The 16757-nt window shown below is 38.6% G+C and overlaps 1 protein-coding gene across 1 annotated transcript in view; it reads right to left on the minus strand.

Annotated features, from left to right (window-relative positions):
* The window catches only part of cdh13 (cadherin 13, H-cadherin (heart)), a 415446-nt gene that overhangs the window by 237406 nt on the left and 161283 nt on the right, over positions 1–16757 (minus strand). The window contains exon 5 of the mRNA XM_015368155.2: positions 10481–10633. Within this exon, the coding sequence (XP_015223641.1) occupies positions 10481–10633 (153 nt within the window). The remainder of the gene's footprint in view (positions 1–10480; positions 10634–16757) is intronic.

Below are 16757 nucleotides of genomic sequence, written 5' to 3' on the forward strand. Positions count from 1 at the left end.
GCAAAGTTTTTAAAAGTAGTTTTAAAGAGTTTATGGTTTGCCATAACCTCTATATCAAATCACCAGGAAAATACTTTTTTATTTATGTTTCAAATATAATTCTGTTTTCAGGACACATCAATACAATCCCATTGTCTCTGTTCTCCACCTTCAGATTCGTTTTAAACGGCAGTTAGTGTTTTGTTCAGTTTAGGTCATGCACTATACTCTTAAAGTTTGAACTGCCAGTTTCAAAACTGAAAGAACAGCTTGTGTCTGCTGAGCAATTAGTTATTGTATTCAATTATCATTACACATGGTGCTGATTAATATCTACAGTAGCACTTGCTTGTAAAGAAGGGTCCATTTGTAATAATGTTGCCCTAAAGCAAAGGAATGACTGTGGATGTGCTATAAAGCACATGGTTAGGAGCTAACCTTGAGCTTTCTAAGAAACACTTACCTGTATAGTATATTGTACCATGTACTAAATAACTGTGTATAAAGTGCATAGAGAAGAGAAACAACATTACAGCTGTGGAGCCTTCTTTGGGTGTCTATAATTTTGAGCTGCTGTAACATACGGTTTGTAGTTTCAAGAACAAGGACAGTGATTGAAGAAGGCAAAAGAGATCCTGTAAAAAATGTTGCTTGAATCCTCAATCCCCAGAGTATAATTGGGACAAGGATCCTCAATGAGAACCTTTCAGAAGGAAAGCTGAGTAGTAAGAAAAAGCTGTCCACTTTTTTATAGTCTCTCACTGGGCCTGAGGTGCAGTTAATAAGTGGGGAAAGGAAAGCAGACCCAGAGGTAGAGTACCAAGAGTCTGAAAAAGTACTATTACTGGTTATCACTGTAGTTAACTCCCCATAATTTTTCAAAGGGGTGCCATATACTGTTGAAAAAAAAGAGTTGACTTAAGTCAATTTCTTTTAGGTACAGTAACATGATATCTTCTAATGTTTTCTCTGTTCCAGGCTGAAAAGATTCACTCCCTTTAATCTATCCTCATCATTCAAGAAAAAGCTTGATGAGTTTCTTTGATCAATAATCATCTAGCAACCAAAAGGGTAAAACAGACTGAATGCCTTCTTGTTTCATCTTTTTCATCCTCTGCACTTAACATGGGTTTTCAGAATAGTTAGCTTGTCTCTGAGGTTTGGCATTTCCGTCATGTAATGTCTGTTGGTGTTTCTTTCTAAAACTAATGCATCTGATGAACTCAAGCCGTTGCTTATGAAAGAATCCAGATTAAAATATTTTTCCTCTTAAATGCAGGGGCTTGGTCACGCTGTATTATTGTAAAAAACACCATTCTTTTTATCTGGATTTATGAATAAAACAATGAATAATAGTAGGATAATACCTTTTCTTTATTTGAAGTTATCTTTTTTTGCACAATTACGCAAACATCCTCTTCATTTTTTTAACCCGTCAAGTAATCCTTCTTTTTTAAAGTTAGTCATGGCAGCTTGTTTTAAAGACTGAAGCAGTGGAACCGAGTGAAAAAAAACAAACAGAGGCACAGCTCTTTTGAGTTTTATTCCCATCTTAATGCCAAATCCCTGTAATCTTCGAAGCAGTCTGTTTAAAAGAGGAAGCTAGCTTAGATAAGTCTACAAGAATGAATTTATATTATTCATATGGCATTTACTTTTCCTGCCCTTCTCCTACTGTTTCATGACATTTGTGGTGTGCTTTGTTTTGTCTATCTAGATTTTTTTATCCAGTTAATTACCATTTTCAACTTCAAAGAGCAAACAGAAACGTAAATCAGCATTGAGTCTTTGCCATTGGTGTTTTTCTCCTGTAAAACAACAATATCACAAGTGGCAATTTGCAACACAATTGCATATTTTCATTGTTCCTCTACAGGATAAAGAGCCCATGTACTGTAACTGTCCACTATTGCTTTCTTCAAACCACCCCAGAATCTTTGGCTACAAAACAGCGACAAAAAACAGAAACCTACTCTATGGTTTGCACAATTTGATCATGTGTGCAGAAAAGTATAATATTCCAATTATAATAAACCAAACATAGTGGATTTTTAACAGGGTGTGGCATGAAAACTAGGTCTGTTGATTAAACTTTGTGGAGTGTAATCCCTGTTTAGGTTGTATTCTGTATTGCTGTAATAGATTGCATTGCAAATGATCTTCCTTGTAAATCTTTTCAACAGCTCTGCTATACCAGTATCAGCAAACAATTGAAATTGCTACAAAACCAAATAGTAATTAAGGTTTGTCACCAGCGTTCCATTTACCACCAAGTAAGCTAAACTTTTCAAGAACTCTGAGTTGTCCAACTATGTTTTTCTCTTTCTCTCAGCATCACTGTTAGAGGAACTGCACTTGATGCTCATTACAGCACAACAAGGATTTCAGCTGACTTATGATTACAGAAACAGGGAGGAAAAGATGAGGAAAGACAAAACCTGGAAGCTTTTGTTTGACTTCTCTTGGCAGACTACCTCTCGCTCTTCATGCATTTAAATTTAGCTTGGTGTTAAACAGAACATTGTGCGCTTCAGGCTCACCTTTGGATTTTCTTGAGGGGATTTAGGAATTAGAGCGCTTATCCGTGCACAGCAGCTCTCATTTTGCCCTTCCTTTGAGATTCCAGGGATTTCAAAGCAGGGAAAAAAAATCTGCACCACATGCCGAATTAGTGAAACCCACCAGTTGGGATTAAGTTTCTGCTGTGTTTACCTGGGCTGTATATCTTTAAAAGACCAGAAGATGGGTCAGGATAGTGTTCACTTGAAAACCTCTCTAGAGCACAGACTCAAAGACAAGTTTGTATTTTGATTTGGTTCTTGAAGAGGAGCTTCACTCCATGTATGTATTACAGTAAGGAGCACAGCCAGTTTTCTCCATGTGTTGGTTGTTTTTCAAAACCGGAGTTTGGAAAACTACTTGACTTCTAAACCTTAGTAGATCAAATACCTGCAAGCTGCTTCTTATGGTACTTAGAATTGCAGAAATACTTTCAAGCTCAACTTTAAACATACCTTACACATATTATTAAGAATGTAAAGTACTGGATTACTTAATTCATTATTCATTCAAGATTCTTGCTCTTTTAAAGAGCTGATTTTTAATATTCAATTGATTAGCCTTTCAATAATCTTCAAAGGTACATATTGACTGAGAAATAAATTAATGTTTAAATAAAAGGCTTCTGGAAACCCCCATATATTTAAATTTAATACAGAAATGTATTTCATATAAGTAATAAAAATGTAATACAAATGAAAGCCAAGAACGTGCTGTTCTGTAGTAACATTCAGAGCCAATTGTCTGTAAACCTTGGCAAATGGTAAAACGAATAATCTTTCAGAAGTAATTTAAATTTCTGAAAAACTGCCGAGGCTGAAGTACTTGAAGTTCTTGCCTTAACGCATCTTTTCTTCTGCTCCAAGTGTCATTGTGGTGTAACGGGGGGATGTTGTTTCAATAGACAGCTTGCACTCATTACTGATTTTGTGTCTTTTAACTATTTAATAAAAAATCTTGTCCGATGAGCAAATATTCTCCTCACTTAAACCTCATTAATAGCTCCACCTACTGTGGTAAGTGGACCTTTGAAGACTGTGGTGCTTCTAAGGTTTAGTTCAATGTACAGTTGTCTCAAGCTTAAAGAGATTACTATAAAAAACATTAACCTTTCACTAAGCTTATTGTTTGCAGAATCAAAAATGTCACAAGTCACTTTGAAACAGCCTGAGGGCTGTGTTATTATACTGTGTGCTTTTTTTCTGCTTAAAATACAGCATCTCCAAGCCCTGTCCTTGCCAGTGGTCCACTATACTGTCTGACTGGGAAGTACCCAACAGTTTATGCACATTAAAAAGAAACAATACTGGAAATAGACTGGAAACAACTGATTTTTCACAAAATCTCACTCGTGGACTGAGGAGAAGCAGTTCCTGCCGTCTGTAGTTTGTTCATGCTTGTCCCATGCCTCCCCTTCTGTTTGCACAATTCTCTGTTGCTCCCATGTTGTTATTGTTTATGCTTATTAAATATCCCAGAAATATCAGTTTCTTGGAAAACGTACAGACCTGAAAGCAAGGAAATATCCTGGTGTGGTTTTATCAATGTCAGTCCCAGTGCCAGTGCTTTCCCAGTGAGCAGAAAGGCAGGTTTCTATTGGAAATGGATGGAGTATCCTCGCTGCCAGAAAGCCTGATGAGGTCTATTCGGAGATTGTTTATAGTGCAATTTGTCGCCAAACAGGGCCAGTAACAATTTAAACAGAAAACAACTACAGAACATTATGCAGAATTCATAATGCAATACATGGAGAAAAACAGATGTCAGGAAAACTAAGGCAAGGGAAACTACTCCTCAAACATGAAATTGCTGTATTTTAAGCATTAAGTAATAAGGGGGTGTAAAATCAAAGTGATGGTGAATAAGCCAATAAAAACATGCACATTTTAGCTTTTTATGTAGTCTGGAATACATACGGTATATACAGAAGTGTTGAATAAAATCCTAAATAAAGCCTTTTTTTATTTTTCCCACAGAAAGTATAGATTCCAGGATAAGTATAAAGGTCTTGAGGAATTATTTTCAGTTATCAATCTGCTTCATGCTTTGAATTTAAATCACACAGTATAATTCACAAATTAAAGTGTCTCAATCATCTCTTATTGAACACAGAACATGATGCCAATAAGTAATCTAAAAATGTCTAAATACTTGACTAACTAGACAATAAATAAATGTTCAAGCAACACTGGTTACGGTATATAAACTGAACACTCAATAAAGCAAATAATTCTCTAATTCTAAACGTACAGGAAAACCATTTTGCAATATACTAGAAATCCATACTTTTTAACCGATTTTTTCCTTAATTTCTTGCATTTTCAACTGAACTTCAACTTCAGATTTCAATGAGAACTAACAGTAATCCCAAAAGTAATCTATTAAACTGTAAAACTGATATAAAAGAGGCAAATCTAGTGCTATACATATCAAAACTATCACTCTGGTAGTAGTTGACAAACGACAAATTAATGTTCTATTGAATCAGAATAAGTACTGCATAACTGGCATTTAAATATTTTTTTACATTTAATGAATGAGTGGAAAACATGGCTACAAATTAAAAGTGAAACTATTTATGCCTGCCACATGATATCTGTACCACTCAACATTATCAGTGTTTATTTACAGTCATGTGACATCCATTTAAACTTACCATTAGCCAATTCTGTTTCCCAGTTAGAAACACTGAACATTGGCTAATTACAAATCAGAGCAAACTGCCTTTTACTTCACATTCGCTGATTAATTTGTCCCTCATCAGCCTCTCAAGCACTTTACAGGTGATCAGATCATTAACCCTTGGTCTCCTTTAACATACATTTCACTCCTTCAGAACTTCACATATTTAATCTTCAGTGCATTAAGTTTGCAGCATTATTGTCATCAGCAGTTAAATGAAACGTCCCGATTATTTCTCTTTTCAACAGATAAACAGTCTTTATAAATCACAAGTACAATGTTTAAAATCATTACAGCAGGCAATAAAACCTGCCTGAGCTCAGAGGATAATGAATTATTTTCACTACATCTGGATCCAGTGAAGACTCAATGAAATTTAACATTTACTTAAGGAAAGCTCAATCAAGGTTGTGTTGGCACTGCACTAGTAGCAGCAGCTTGCATCTCGAGAAAAATGAATACAGATATCAAATTCAATTTCATTTTAAAACAATGTTCATGTTACAAAAAGTCATGTCAGGGGTGGCTAGGAAAACTTTACAAGAACTGGAACTAAGCATGTCTATTAAGCTCTTTCGTGTCATATAGGACCTTAATTAATTTAAAAGAGGCAACAATGAACTTAGGAAATTAATTTTTCTTGTGACTGGCAAATCATCCTTACAATTCTCATGATTGAACATTTTAAATGTCTTCAACATTCAGGTCCACAAGCAGTCCTACCACATTTCAATCTAATGCCAGGAGAAAAATGTCAAATTAATAAAGAGCGCCAGAAGTTACAAAAATGTTTTGAGTTAAACCATGGCTCTAAAAGATGGTGTATTCATTTATGTATTACGTTGGATTTTTGGTTTTCTTTTGTCTAAGCTCAATCTTTAGACTAGTCATAGGCAAAGAAAGGTACCTTTTAAATTCATTTGTTAATACTAAAAAAAGCTTTTTTTGCAGTTGCCTTCCGGCTATAGAGGGCAAAGATAAAAACCAGCGGTTTATTTTACTCTCTGATGCACACAGAATGTTTGTTGTGACAAAATTGCAGGATGCCTAAAAAGTTAAGAAAAAAGTAAAGTAAAGAAAGGAGTTAATTTAATTCTAAAAAAGTATCCACAAAAAAATGGGTTACTGACAACCCTAGGGGTAGAGGACTATGCTGTTTTGCCAATGTTGTCGACAAGCCTGCCTGATGCCCTATAGGGTTGGCGTGCCTCTTACGCTTCAGCTTCTCATCCCTCACACAGGTAAATGAGTAATCTCTGTCTTCTAGAGCGTGTAATTAGTTCCACTGACTGATCCACACCCTGCTCCCAGACAGAAGGTGAAAGATATTCTGAAAGCGCTGCCTTGCCTCTGGAGCGGATTCCATTGTTTCCATTCCTCCAGCACACAAGGAAGGTTTTTCTTTTTGATAGTTTAGAGCGGGGGTGTACCTGTCCTGATCCCCGGGGGGGTGGTGTCTCTACAGGTTTTCTCTGTAAATCACCAGCACCTAAAGAGCTGGGGCAAACTGCCCAATCAATAACGCGATGGCTCAGGATGTTAAGATCTGAGCAGGAATGAAAACTTAAACTACTGACACACAGGCCCTCCAGGACCAGCACTGGAAACCCCTCGACTTAGAGCTATTCTTTTTCCCCAGAACTTTTCAGTTTCAAAAAGTCAATTCACCTCCTCCCCCCAATCTTGAGAGACAGAGCAGTGTTTACCTGGGCTGTACAGTATATCTGTATACCTGTTTTTTTTTCCTTCAGTTATTTGTGTCCCGTATTTGGTTTGTGAGTCTCCCTGGCTTTCCAGCTTGACACCTCAACACTGTGCTCAACACTCTCAAGCTAATTTTAAGCTTCTGCTAACAGGAGAACTGCCTTTTCTGTTCATCTAAACTACATTTTACTTTAATGTTCAAACTGCTATGGCTGCGTACTCTTCAGTGCCAGACTCTCACGGTGCGCCTCTCCCAGGTCCTCTATTCCTTCCATGGGAATCACATCTTGGAGTTGATGGCCTTCAGCCTCCGATGAGAACCAGTGACTGAGCGCTCTGTGACCCGAGGGGGCGTTGTAGACATGATTGAAACAACACACTGTACTGAACAACTGCTCATCTGTCACGGCTCTGGGGTGCTGGGTCAGGCCTTGCTCGAACAGCCTCTCCCACTGGATTGTCAAAGTGATTTCACTCACCCTCCCCCCCCCCCACACTCCCTGCATGGGGTTAGTGGTCCCCTGCACTCGAGGCTCACGCTCACCACTGGGTGATTTTCTGTCTGACTCCCGTGCTGCAGCCTCTCTTTTTCAGATCGCAGCGCCTGGATGTGAATGGTCCCTTGAGACACTTGGTGGCTGCCCGAGTTTCACAAAGACAGTGACAAAACTCCCTCTGGGCAAGAAATGACATACCATTCCCAGAAACAATGTGAACCTCCTCTATTCCTCAAAGCTTCATACTCTGTTACCTGTTATTTTCCCCTAATGTCCATCACGTGGCAGCACTTCAGGTTGTCAGTCACAGGTTTTTAATTTATTGACAAAATGGCCGGAGAAAGCATGAGGTATAACGTAGGTATAAGCCTTCAGAACGTCTTGACTAAGCTTCTAGGACATTTCTACTGCTGCCAGAAGCTAAAATTAAAAGGTGGAATATACAGGTTCTTTCAAAAAACAGTTGCATTTTGTAAATGGCATAAAAAAGCACAGCTGAAGTTGCAGACTGCAAAAAATAAAGCAGCCTCATTCAATTAGACTGCAGTGAGGGGAGAGATAAAATATATAAACTGCTCAGGCAGGCTTGATACGTTGTCACATGGGATGTCAATTCTTCTTCTTTTCATTGTGGACACCTGCTTAGAAGGCTTTGAATGTTTAAGAGCAGCTTCTTATCTTTTACTCATAGATTTATACCAGAATAGGCAGAAGTGAAGACTTTGGCGCCTCTAAAGCATTGACAATCTTAAGAGCATTCTTAGAGAAGCAAGAGACCACGGTGCACTGCTGCTACTCAGTTTAAGGAAGTATATTTTCATGCACCTGTAAATATTTAATTGTCAGTGCATTAGAGAATTTGTGCTGTTGCCTATTTAATCGAGATCAATTTGGATGTTCACAATAACCACAAGTTTTGGACGAAGTGGTTCATTAAAGACAGAGTGATATCACATTTGAAACTGCAGATATTAGATATCAACAGATTGCCTCTGGAAGCCAACAAAAACTACAGCAATTACTGCAGATTAAGCTTCTTTGGTCATGAAAACAAGCATATACAGTGTGGATAACCTGAGCTAGATGAGGCGACCTGACTCAGGTACTGAAAATCCACAAAGGCAAGACAAAATCCTAACCCAAGGGACTTCTTCAATATCAATAGTTTGTAGCAGAGGACACAAGTGCAAACCATGGCAAACACACCTTTAAAACTATGAACAGAAGGCAATTCTTACACAAAGGGATTTGGACAAGTTGCTGTTGGAGATGGTGCTTTGGCTTCATTCAAGATACATTATGGCTACATGAGTTCTTTGAATCCATCAGCAGATGACACCAAAACAAGCTAAATAGACAGAATGGCATTCTCTAATTTGCTAACTTTCTTAAGCTCTTATGTATGACCTGTGTATGTTTTGACTGCACAAAACCTCAGAAGATATCTGGAAAAATCTGTAGTATACATCCTAAGTGCTATTAAGATAAGCATTTTCTGTGCAATTTCTGTCTGTACTGTACATAATATAAAGTCACAGCTAAATTAAGAAAATTGAAGCTGGAAAAGCAATTGCAAAGAAAAGTATCAGAAAATCATCAGTATCACAAAAAGTTTTGAAGGCATGTACAGTTCATGTAGAATATGAACAGTTTATACTTAATAGGTTCCTACTGTATCTATCAGTTCAGATGAAGCCCAGTGGGACCTTTTTTTTCGTTTTAAAATTCAGGATCTCCAATTATCTTTTGTTATACCCATCTGATTTGAAATGGCCAATTATGTGTATTTCACATCTCGGCCTTGCAACCTCACAATGGGGAGATTGAGTAATTGCAGACAGACTCCTCTGACCCACCTGCCTCAGAGATATACTGTTCATCTTTTAATCAGTCACACGTGATGCAGCCCCATTGCTGGGGTCCAGCGCCCACTGGAGGAGAGACGTGTCCTTCAGGAGGTCCCCAGGTATAGCTGTGTCACTGGGATCCATGAGATTCAGAGCCGAGTAACCCCACCCACCCTACCCTCAGTGGTGCCCAGCTGTGTGAGGAATCCTGGTCACACCTGGCCAGTAACATGCCCTGGGTGATCACACCGCCGTGTGAGCAGAACTTTCACAGACTCTTATTAGTACTAACCTCGGACCACCTCATGATGACTTGAGCAAGCAAGTCCAGGACTATTACGAGACTAGATCTACGCATGGATGTTTGCATTGAAAAGCCTTGAGAGTACAGTACTCTGTCATTTATCATGCCATTTTAGTTCTGAAAATATTTTCTATATACCTCTAGAAATCACGTGATTATAATTGGCTTCTAATCAATACTCTGACTTTACTTTTCCATGCAGTTTGTCTGAAATGACGTTTCATTTAAGGGTACCAATGTGTTCGGTGACTGTTCATGATAGAAGCATCACCACCTTTTATAGTGACCACGTCAGGTCTCGGAAGCTAAGCAAGGCTGGGCCTGGGATGAGAGACCGCTAGGGAAAACAAGTGGTTTGGTGGACCACTAGGTGGCAGTCTTCCCTCAGGACAATACCAATGCCTCAGTTATGTGTCCAGGAATACAGTTCTATAACATCCACCATCCTTCTCATCAGACATTAAACAGAGCTGCTTTATCATTGATGATCCAACAGCATTGCTAACAGAGTAGGGGTGTTAACTCCATTGTCTTTGCTAAATTCCACGATAGGTTTACACAGTCTGGTCAACCTAAAAGCTACCCTTAATTGAAATGTTAAAGCTGATCTGAAGTATCCAGTGGGGCTGCTGGCAAACAATGGCTGCCATGCTTATACTAACATCACACCACAACAAGGCCGGGTGCAACATGTGATAAGATGAGCAACATTAATGCACCTTCTGGGGTCAAAATGCATTGCTGGTGCACACAGCAGTGGATGTGGTGTTACATATTTAAGGGAAATGAACTGAGAGTGACAGACACACTTGCTATGCCATGCCACAGAAAGTCGACTCTGTATAAGGGGAGAAGACAGCATGTTGCACCGCTTTAATGCTCAGGGCAGGGGGGTGTACAGTACTCACATGGTAGGTGGCGATCCTTTCACGGTCCAGGGGATGGCTGACGTACACTTCGCCCGTGTGCCGGCTGATGCTGAAAACCCCCTTGGGGTCTTGATCGGCTCCTTTTCCGGTCAGCCGGAAGATGTTGGCTTCCTGCGGATCGCTGGATATTACCTGGGGACATTGCAATGCCAATCAGCATGGGATTGAATCCCAATCATTTGCTTTATTTGAATCAGTTCTCAATGTTCAGACATATTTGATTTAAACATTGCAGCCAGCACATTACTCACATGAGACTAGCAAGTTTCGTTTTCGAGGGAGTCCCAGATGTGGCAGCGAGTTAAAAGTGCAAAGACAATCAAACAAATTACAGGCGGTTAGACACATTTAAGCAAGACTTTCAACAATGCATTGTAAAACACAACACTTCGAACTCTAAATGAAAACCGAAATGTCTGACAAAATTGCAGTGATTTTCTTTAGTGTGAAACTATCAAAAACAATTTTGTTTTCGGTAGGAGCATTTCAACAACTGTTTTCAGTATCTTCCTGAATACTCACTTTTTGGAGAATATATGTATTTTTTTGTTGCCAGGACTCACACAAAGGGTACTCAGGCAATTTGTAGTTCTTGGTGGTACTTTCTAATCGCTACCGTAGCTGTATGTCAAGCAGCAACAGAATTTAAAGTACTCTTACACAGTGGATTCAATAGAAGATGCTCTATAAAGAAATGTTTGTTCAGACTGCAAAGTTATATCCGTGAAGGCTGGGCATCTAATGTTCTTATTATTTTACATAACAAAAAATGGAGCCTGTGCAAATCTTCTTCATGGGTCGTCTGAAAGAAAAAAAGCTATCAAAAGTGGAGCTCAATTTTCTTGACAAAAAAGAGTAGTACATAGCTGAAGAGATCCCAAGATTGCTACAGTATATGACGCCACTTTACAGCATCTGGATTAACTGCACTTTGTTCACAAAGCTTTTCAAAGCTTTCATTCTTGAAAGATTCATTCCAGATATTCATCCTTGCGTTCTTGGGGACTTTCTCAATGAAGCTTTTTCTTCTGGTCACATGAGTGCAAGGAGAACTCCCTCTCCGAGGCCCATTAAAATCCAGTGATGACTTCACAAGTTGTGGTCCTGAAATATGTCAGGTAATAACAGAGAACAAATCCATGACCTCAAAAAAGAGACTGTGGTCATCTGTAGATCGGAGAAATGCTTAAGCAGATTTCGGGACCCTGTACAGCTCCTCCGATCCTGCAGGTACACAGTCCATGAGCTCTCCAAGCTACTGTACAGACACACAATTGCTAATGTGTATATCAAGTTCTTTAATGATGAAAACTGGGAACAACTCTTCTGACTGATGACTGAGCCACTGACCAGTGCTGTTCCCTTAAGAACCACTTTAGTTCCCTTTGGTTCCACTGTACAGTAAATCTGAGTGGGATTGTCTCAACTTAACACAAAGTGTTACTAAAGGTTGTTTATTACACATTGCCATGAACAATTTATATCCAAACACAAATGGGGGGGAAAAAGCTTCAGGAACTTTCCTTTTGAAGTTCAACTCTTCCCAATAATGTATTTCATGATTCTTTCTCATCATTAAAACAAGCTTCCAGTCCTTTCATTATAAAATAAATTTCAGAAGAGGACTCTGCTCTGTTGTCGGCTGTGTAGAATTAAAGTGAGTCTGACAGGTATGCTTAGGAAGGATCTTTCAGTATCTTCCGCGGTTCTGCAAAGCCTTCATGTTCCAATTCAGCTCTGGTGCTTGTAAGACAGTGTGAATAAACAATGCTGTCCTATGGTGCCACCTTTCAAATTCTGCCAATCACAGCTAAAATTCTTAAAACATCTGTTCTGTTCTATTGTTTAAAAGAGGCTACCCATTGCTATTGCAATTATCAAGGAAAGAGTTTCAGAAATGCAGGTGACTAAACATTCATGGGTTTACTAAAGTAGACCACCAGACCACTAAGGGTGCTTTCACACCCAGTTCATTTGGAAAAGGATCACTTATATCAGAGGCTGTTGACGCCCAAGAAGAGCTCATTTTGGCAGAGGATTTGGATCAGAGTGCACACCAAATAAATGAGCTAGGATTCATTTCCAATGCGGCCTCGACTTCACTCAAGGGGGACCATGCCACAGTCCCCCTCAAAGTCATGCGGTGTGAAAGAAATCCCACTAGAGTTTACAAGCAAAAAGAAACTGAACCAGCTGGCAGATGTCCAGCTCTACCTAATTTGCATCTCATCTTGCATTTTTCTGCATAAAACAGTACATACTGTACCCTGTCCATCAATCTCCTTCATTAGCTGAAAAATAACGTGAAGATGCAAAAACAAACCCAACAAATCCAGTCTGTTCAGGGGTTTAGGATAACATATTTCCCTTAATTAGCGCGCAGAAATATTTGTTCTCTGTGCAAAAGGGAGCAACAGTAACGGGAAATAAAAACTAATTTGAAACCTATTTATGCGTGAAGTTGTGGATAAACATCTTGCACTTTCACTGCCTTCACGAAGGCTAGATTGTGTGTCATTACAAAAGAGTCAGAACAGAGATAAAAAGAAAGGTAAAACGGATTGATAGGGACTGTGAACAAGTTAATAATGCTGCTATTAGGCAACAGACATTTCAAGAATGAGGTGTTTAATCATTCATTGCACTGGCACTGGAAACAACCCTCTGTGAATGATCTGGCAAAGGTGTGTTGGCTTTCCTAATGTATGAAACTGTTCTATATACAGCAGGATGTAAAAAAGGCTGCTTTACAAACAGATGATGGCTAACAAACCAAAGACTAAACATTTAATAATACAGTACAGCAGGGCAGGCTGAAATGGACAGAAATTCATGGAAAAATGTCAACTGTGTTGAAAAACGTCTTGGGCTTAAAAATCTACATTCTGCATTTACATTTATAATCTCCATAGGATTTAAGATTACTTTTTATATTTGTACTTATTACTACAGTACGCCCAGAAAATGTCAGTAATATTTTAACAGATTAGTGATGTGGATGATAAAAAAAACACAACTAACAAAAAAGTGGGAATGGCCTTGAAACCCAGCTGGAATTCGAACTGTTCTTATTTCTGGCGTGAGAATAAGCAGCAGAATTTGTTGTTCATTTTCAAAAGGTCTCTGAATCGTCACCACAGCAGACAACGTAATTAAAGGCCCCTAAGAAATCACAATTAAGATACGTAGCTAGGTGGAGCTGCAATGCTCATACTGCACACAGACTTCTATTGAGCAAGAAGATGATAGCAGAGGAAAAAGTAGTAAGAAAAGGAGGAAGAGAAGTTAAGAGGGGTGAAGGACTTTGTTTTGACTGCTGACTCAAACCTCTAACATCTAAAAAATCGAAATGCAAATGTCAGACAAGAAGTAGGTAAACAACCAGACACAAGTAAGCAACAAAACAAAAGAAGGAAGAACAAACATAAAAACACAAAACAGGCCCCAGGAAGTGCTGTGTGTTTATCTCTATTTGACAATCTAGTAACAGTTGTCAAATAATTCATGTAGGGAGCTGTGTCAGCATGCATAGGCTGCAAAGGAACAAGTAAAGGTTTATGCGCTGCTGAAGACAGAACACATGAAACGCAACGTTTCGGCTTCATTTTACCCAACACCGGAAGAAGGCTCCACAGCCGAAATGTGTTTCTTTCCTTTTCTTTTCAGCATGGAGTAAACAGTTTTCAGATGCTTGAGTTTCTTTATGCAATGTCAAAATGAAGAACCCAGGGAGGATACTTGAAATCTCATTAAGAAAACAATTAAAAGCATGAAGAAGACTGCCTAAGCTTCAAAAGAAAGAATGATTTATTATGTCGTGTAAGTTAGATACAGGTAACGTTCTAGCAGCATGAAAAGCTGACTTGCATCCATCCATTTTATACCCACTGTGTCCAGTTCAGGGTCGCCAGGGTACCAGAGCCTATCCTGGCAAGCAACGGTCACAAAGCAGGGTACACCCTGGACAGGACGCCAGTCCGTCACAGAGCAGACACAGACAAACTCAGACACTCACACACTCGCACCAGGGCCAGTTTTCCCAGAAACCAATGAATCTGCCAGCAAAGTTTTTAACTATGGGAGGAAACCCATGCAAATACTTGGAGAACATACAAACTCAGGAATTGAACCAAGGATCCCAGTGCTGTGAGACTGAAATGCTAACCATTGCACCACTCTGCCATCCCCAAAACAAACATACAGTAGTACTACCAATATTTTTAGCAATACAATATGTTTACTATATGTAAACATTAATCTCAATCACAAATATTATGGGACCAATCAAGAACACAGGGCAACAGCAAATCCATCAGCTATAATCTGAGATTTGTTTTCTTTTTGTTTCATTTTTACCCATGTGAAAAAAGAAATCATCAATGAATGGAACTGAGAGGAAGCAACAGTAACAAAGCCTGTCAGGTGCTACAGAAACAGGGAGGAATCAGTCTCTCACCACCACAGGGCAGAAATATCTACTTTTTGCCACATTATTTTGAACTACAGCAGCCTTTCTAGGGGGGTCAAACTGACAAACTAAACCAACACCATCCTCATCAACCCAAAGGGTCAAATTTTAATTGACAAATGTACACAGGCTGCAAAGGGCTTTAGTGTTTACTTGAAAGTGCATAATAAATGGACGATCATGCGCAAAACCAAACTCCTCTTAATAACAGCTGAGCACATCCTTTTCAAGCTTCTAAATATTCTATTTGTACTTCTCCTGCGCCCTGTTTGAAGTCGTGCGCAGAATATCCAGACGTCCCTGGGCAGCTGAGGCGGAAACTCATTTCAGGTTGCTGTTCCATGTGAAATCCGATAAAAGCGATAAAACGTTTTTTCAGGACAGTTTTTGTTACTTGTGGGGCAAAACGTGACCTTAAGAATTTTACATTCTTAGGAGATAAAGATCTTGGCAAGTAGGGCAAAATTCTCTAATTAGATCAATCTGGTAGTAAACACAAAAAAAATCAAGAAAAGGATGGAGTGTTATTGTCATTACTATTGCTACATAATAATAATAATAATAATAATAATAATAATAATAATAATAATAATAATAATAATAATAATAATAATAATAATAGTTGTGGTTGTTGTTGTTGTTATTATTATTATTATTATTATTATTATTATTATTATTATTATTATTATTATTGTGCACAATGTACTGCAACCTACTCTACATGCTCTTATTAGGATTACAACATGAGGATCCTAGACTAGTCCTGACACTTTAGCTTTGTAACACAAAATGTGACTGAAATGTAAAGACTTATCAACAGGCCAGCAATCTAGTAATGTACTGTAAGCGTGCATGTTTTCTTTTATGCATGAAACTGAAAGAACAGAAGAAGTAGAAAGTTGCGACCAGAGTTATTAAGAAAATACTTCGCAAAAAACTTTCAGGTGATCAAGGAGCTGGTAGCGGATGTTCTGCCATGTTTCATGTCAAGTGTGCATCAGCGATGGGACTGTTTACGGATACATCTGTACACCTCCTGCATATGTGCCTGCCCACCAGTCATTAAACTGTGATGAACAATAATTCTAGTGGGATAACATTACCTATTTATATCACTTTCCATTACATGATTGCAAACATTAAAAGAAAATACAGAAAGTCCCTTCACATGCAATAAATGTGACTGCTGGCTTTGTTTTTAAAAAGAAAACTCAGGTTACATTTTCTTCTACCACAGTGCATGCACAGAGACTTGTCATCCTGAGTGTCTTACAGGGTGTCAGAGAAGAGAGTGCTACTTTCTGGGAGTATTTACAGTACAAGCTGTTATCATCCAATCTTTGATTTTGTTACCTCTTTACTCGAAAAGAAAGTTTTCTTTAAAGACATCACCCTCCATAATCACCATAGTCTCTGGTGACATGAATATCAATCAAAGCTTTTTGCCACAGATGAGATACTGAAGAAGTGTGAGGAATTTTAATACACACAATAATAAAGGCCTTGTTGGTTTGTACTGTATATGTAAAGAGAATACCTACAGTATAAGCCTGATTCTTTGTTACTGTGTCCAGGACCTCTGTCATTAGGTACCTTTATGATGTGCTGATGACTGGACTGTGCTTGGACTAACTTTCTTTTAAACAAAGTGGAACATTCCGAATAGCACGCAATGAAATGGGTTGTAGGAATCTTTTTGAGGCAATATATTGGTGCAATAGAGGCGCTTTTCAGATTTAGCTGCAGTTGAACATTAGGTTAAAAGTGCTGATGTTATGAAAACTACCC

The sequence above is a fragment of the Lepisosteus oculatus genome, chromosome 20 (assembly GCF_040954835.1).
Source record: "Lepisosteus oculatus isolate fLepOcu1 chromosome 20, fLepOcu1.hap2, whole genome shotgun sequence".
NCBI lineage: Eukaryota > Metazoa > Chordata > Actinopteri > Semionotiformes > Lepisosteidae > Lepisosteus > Lepisosteus oculatus.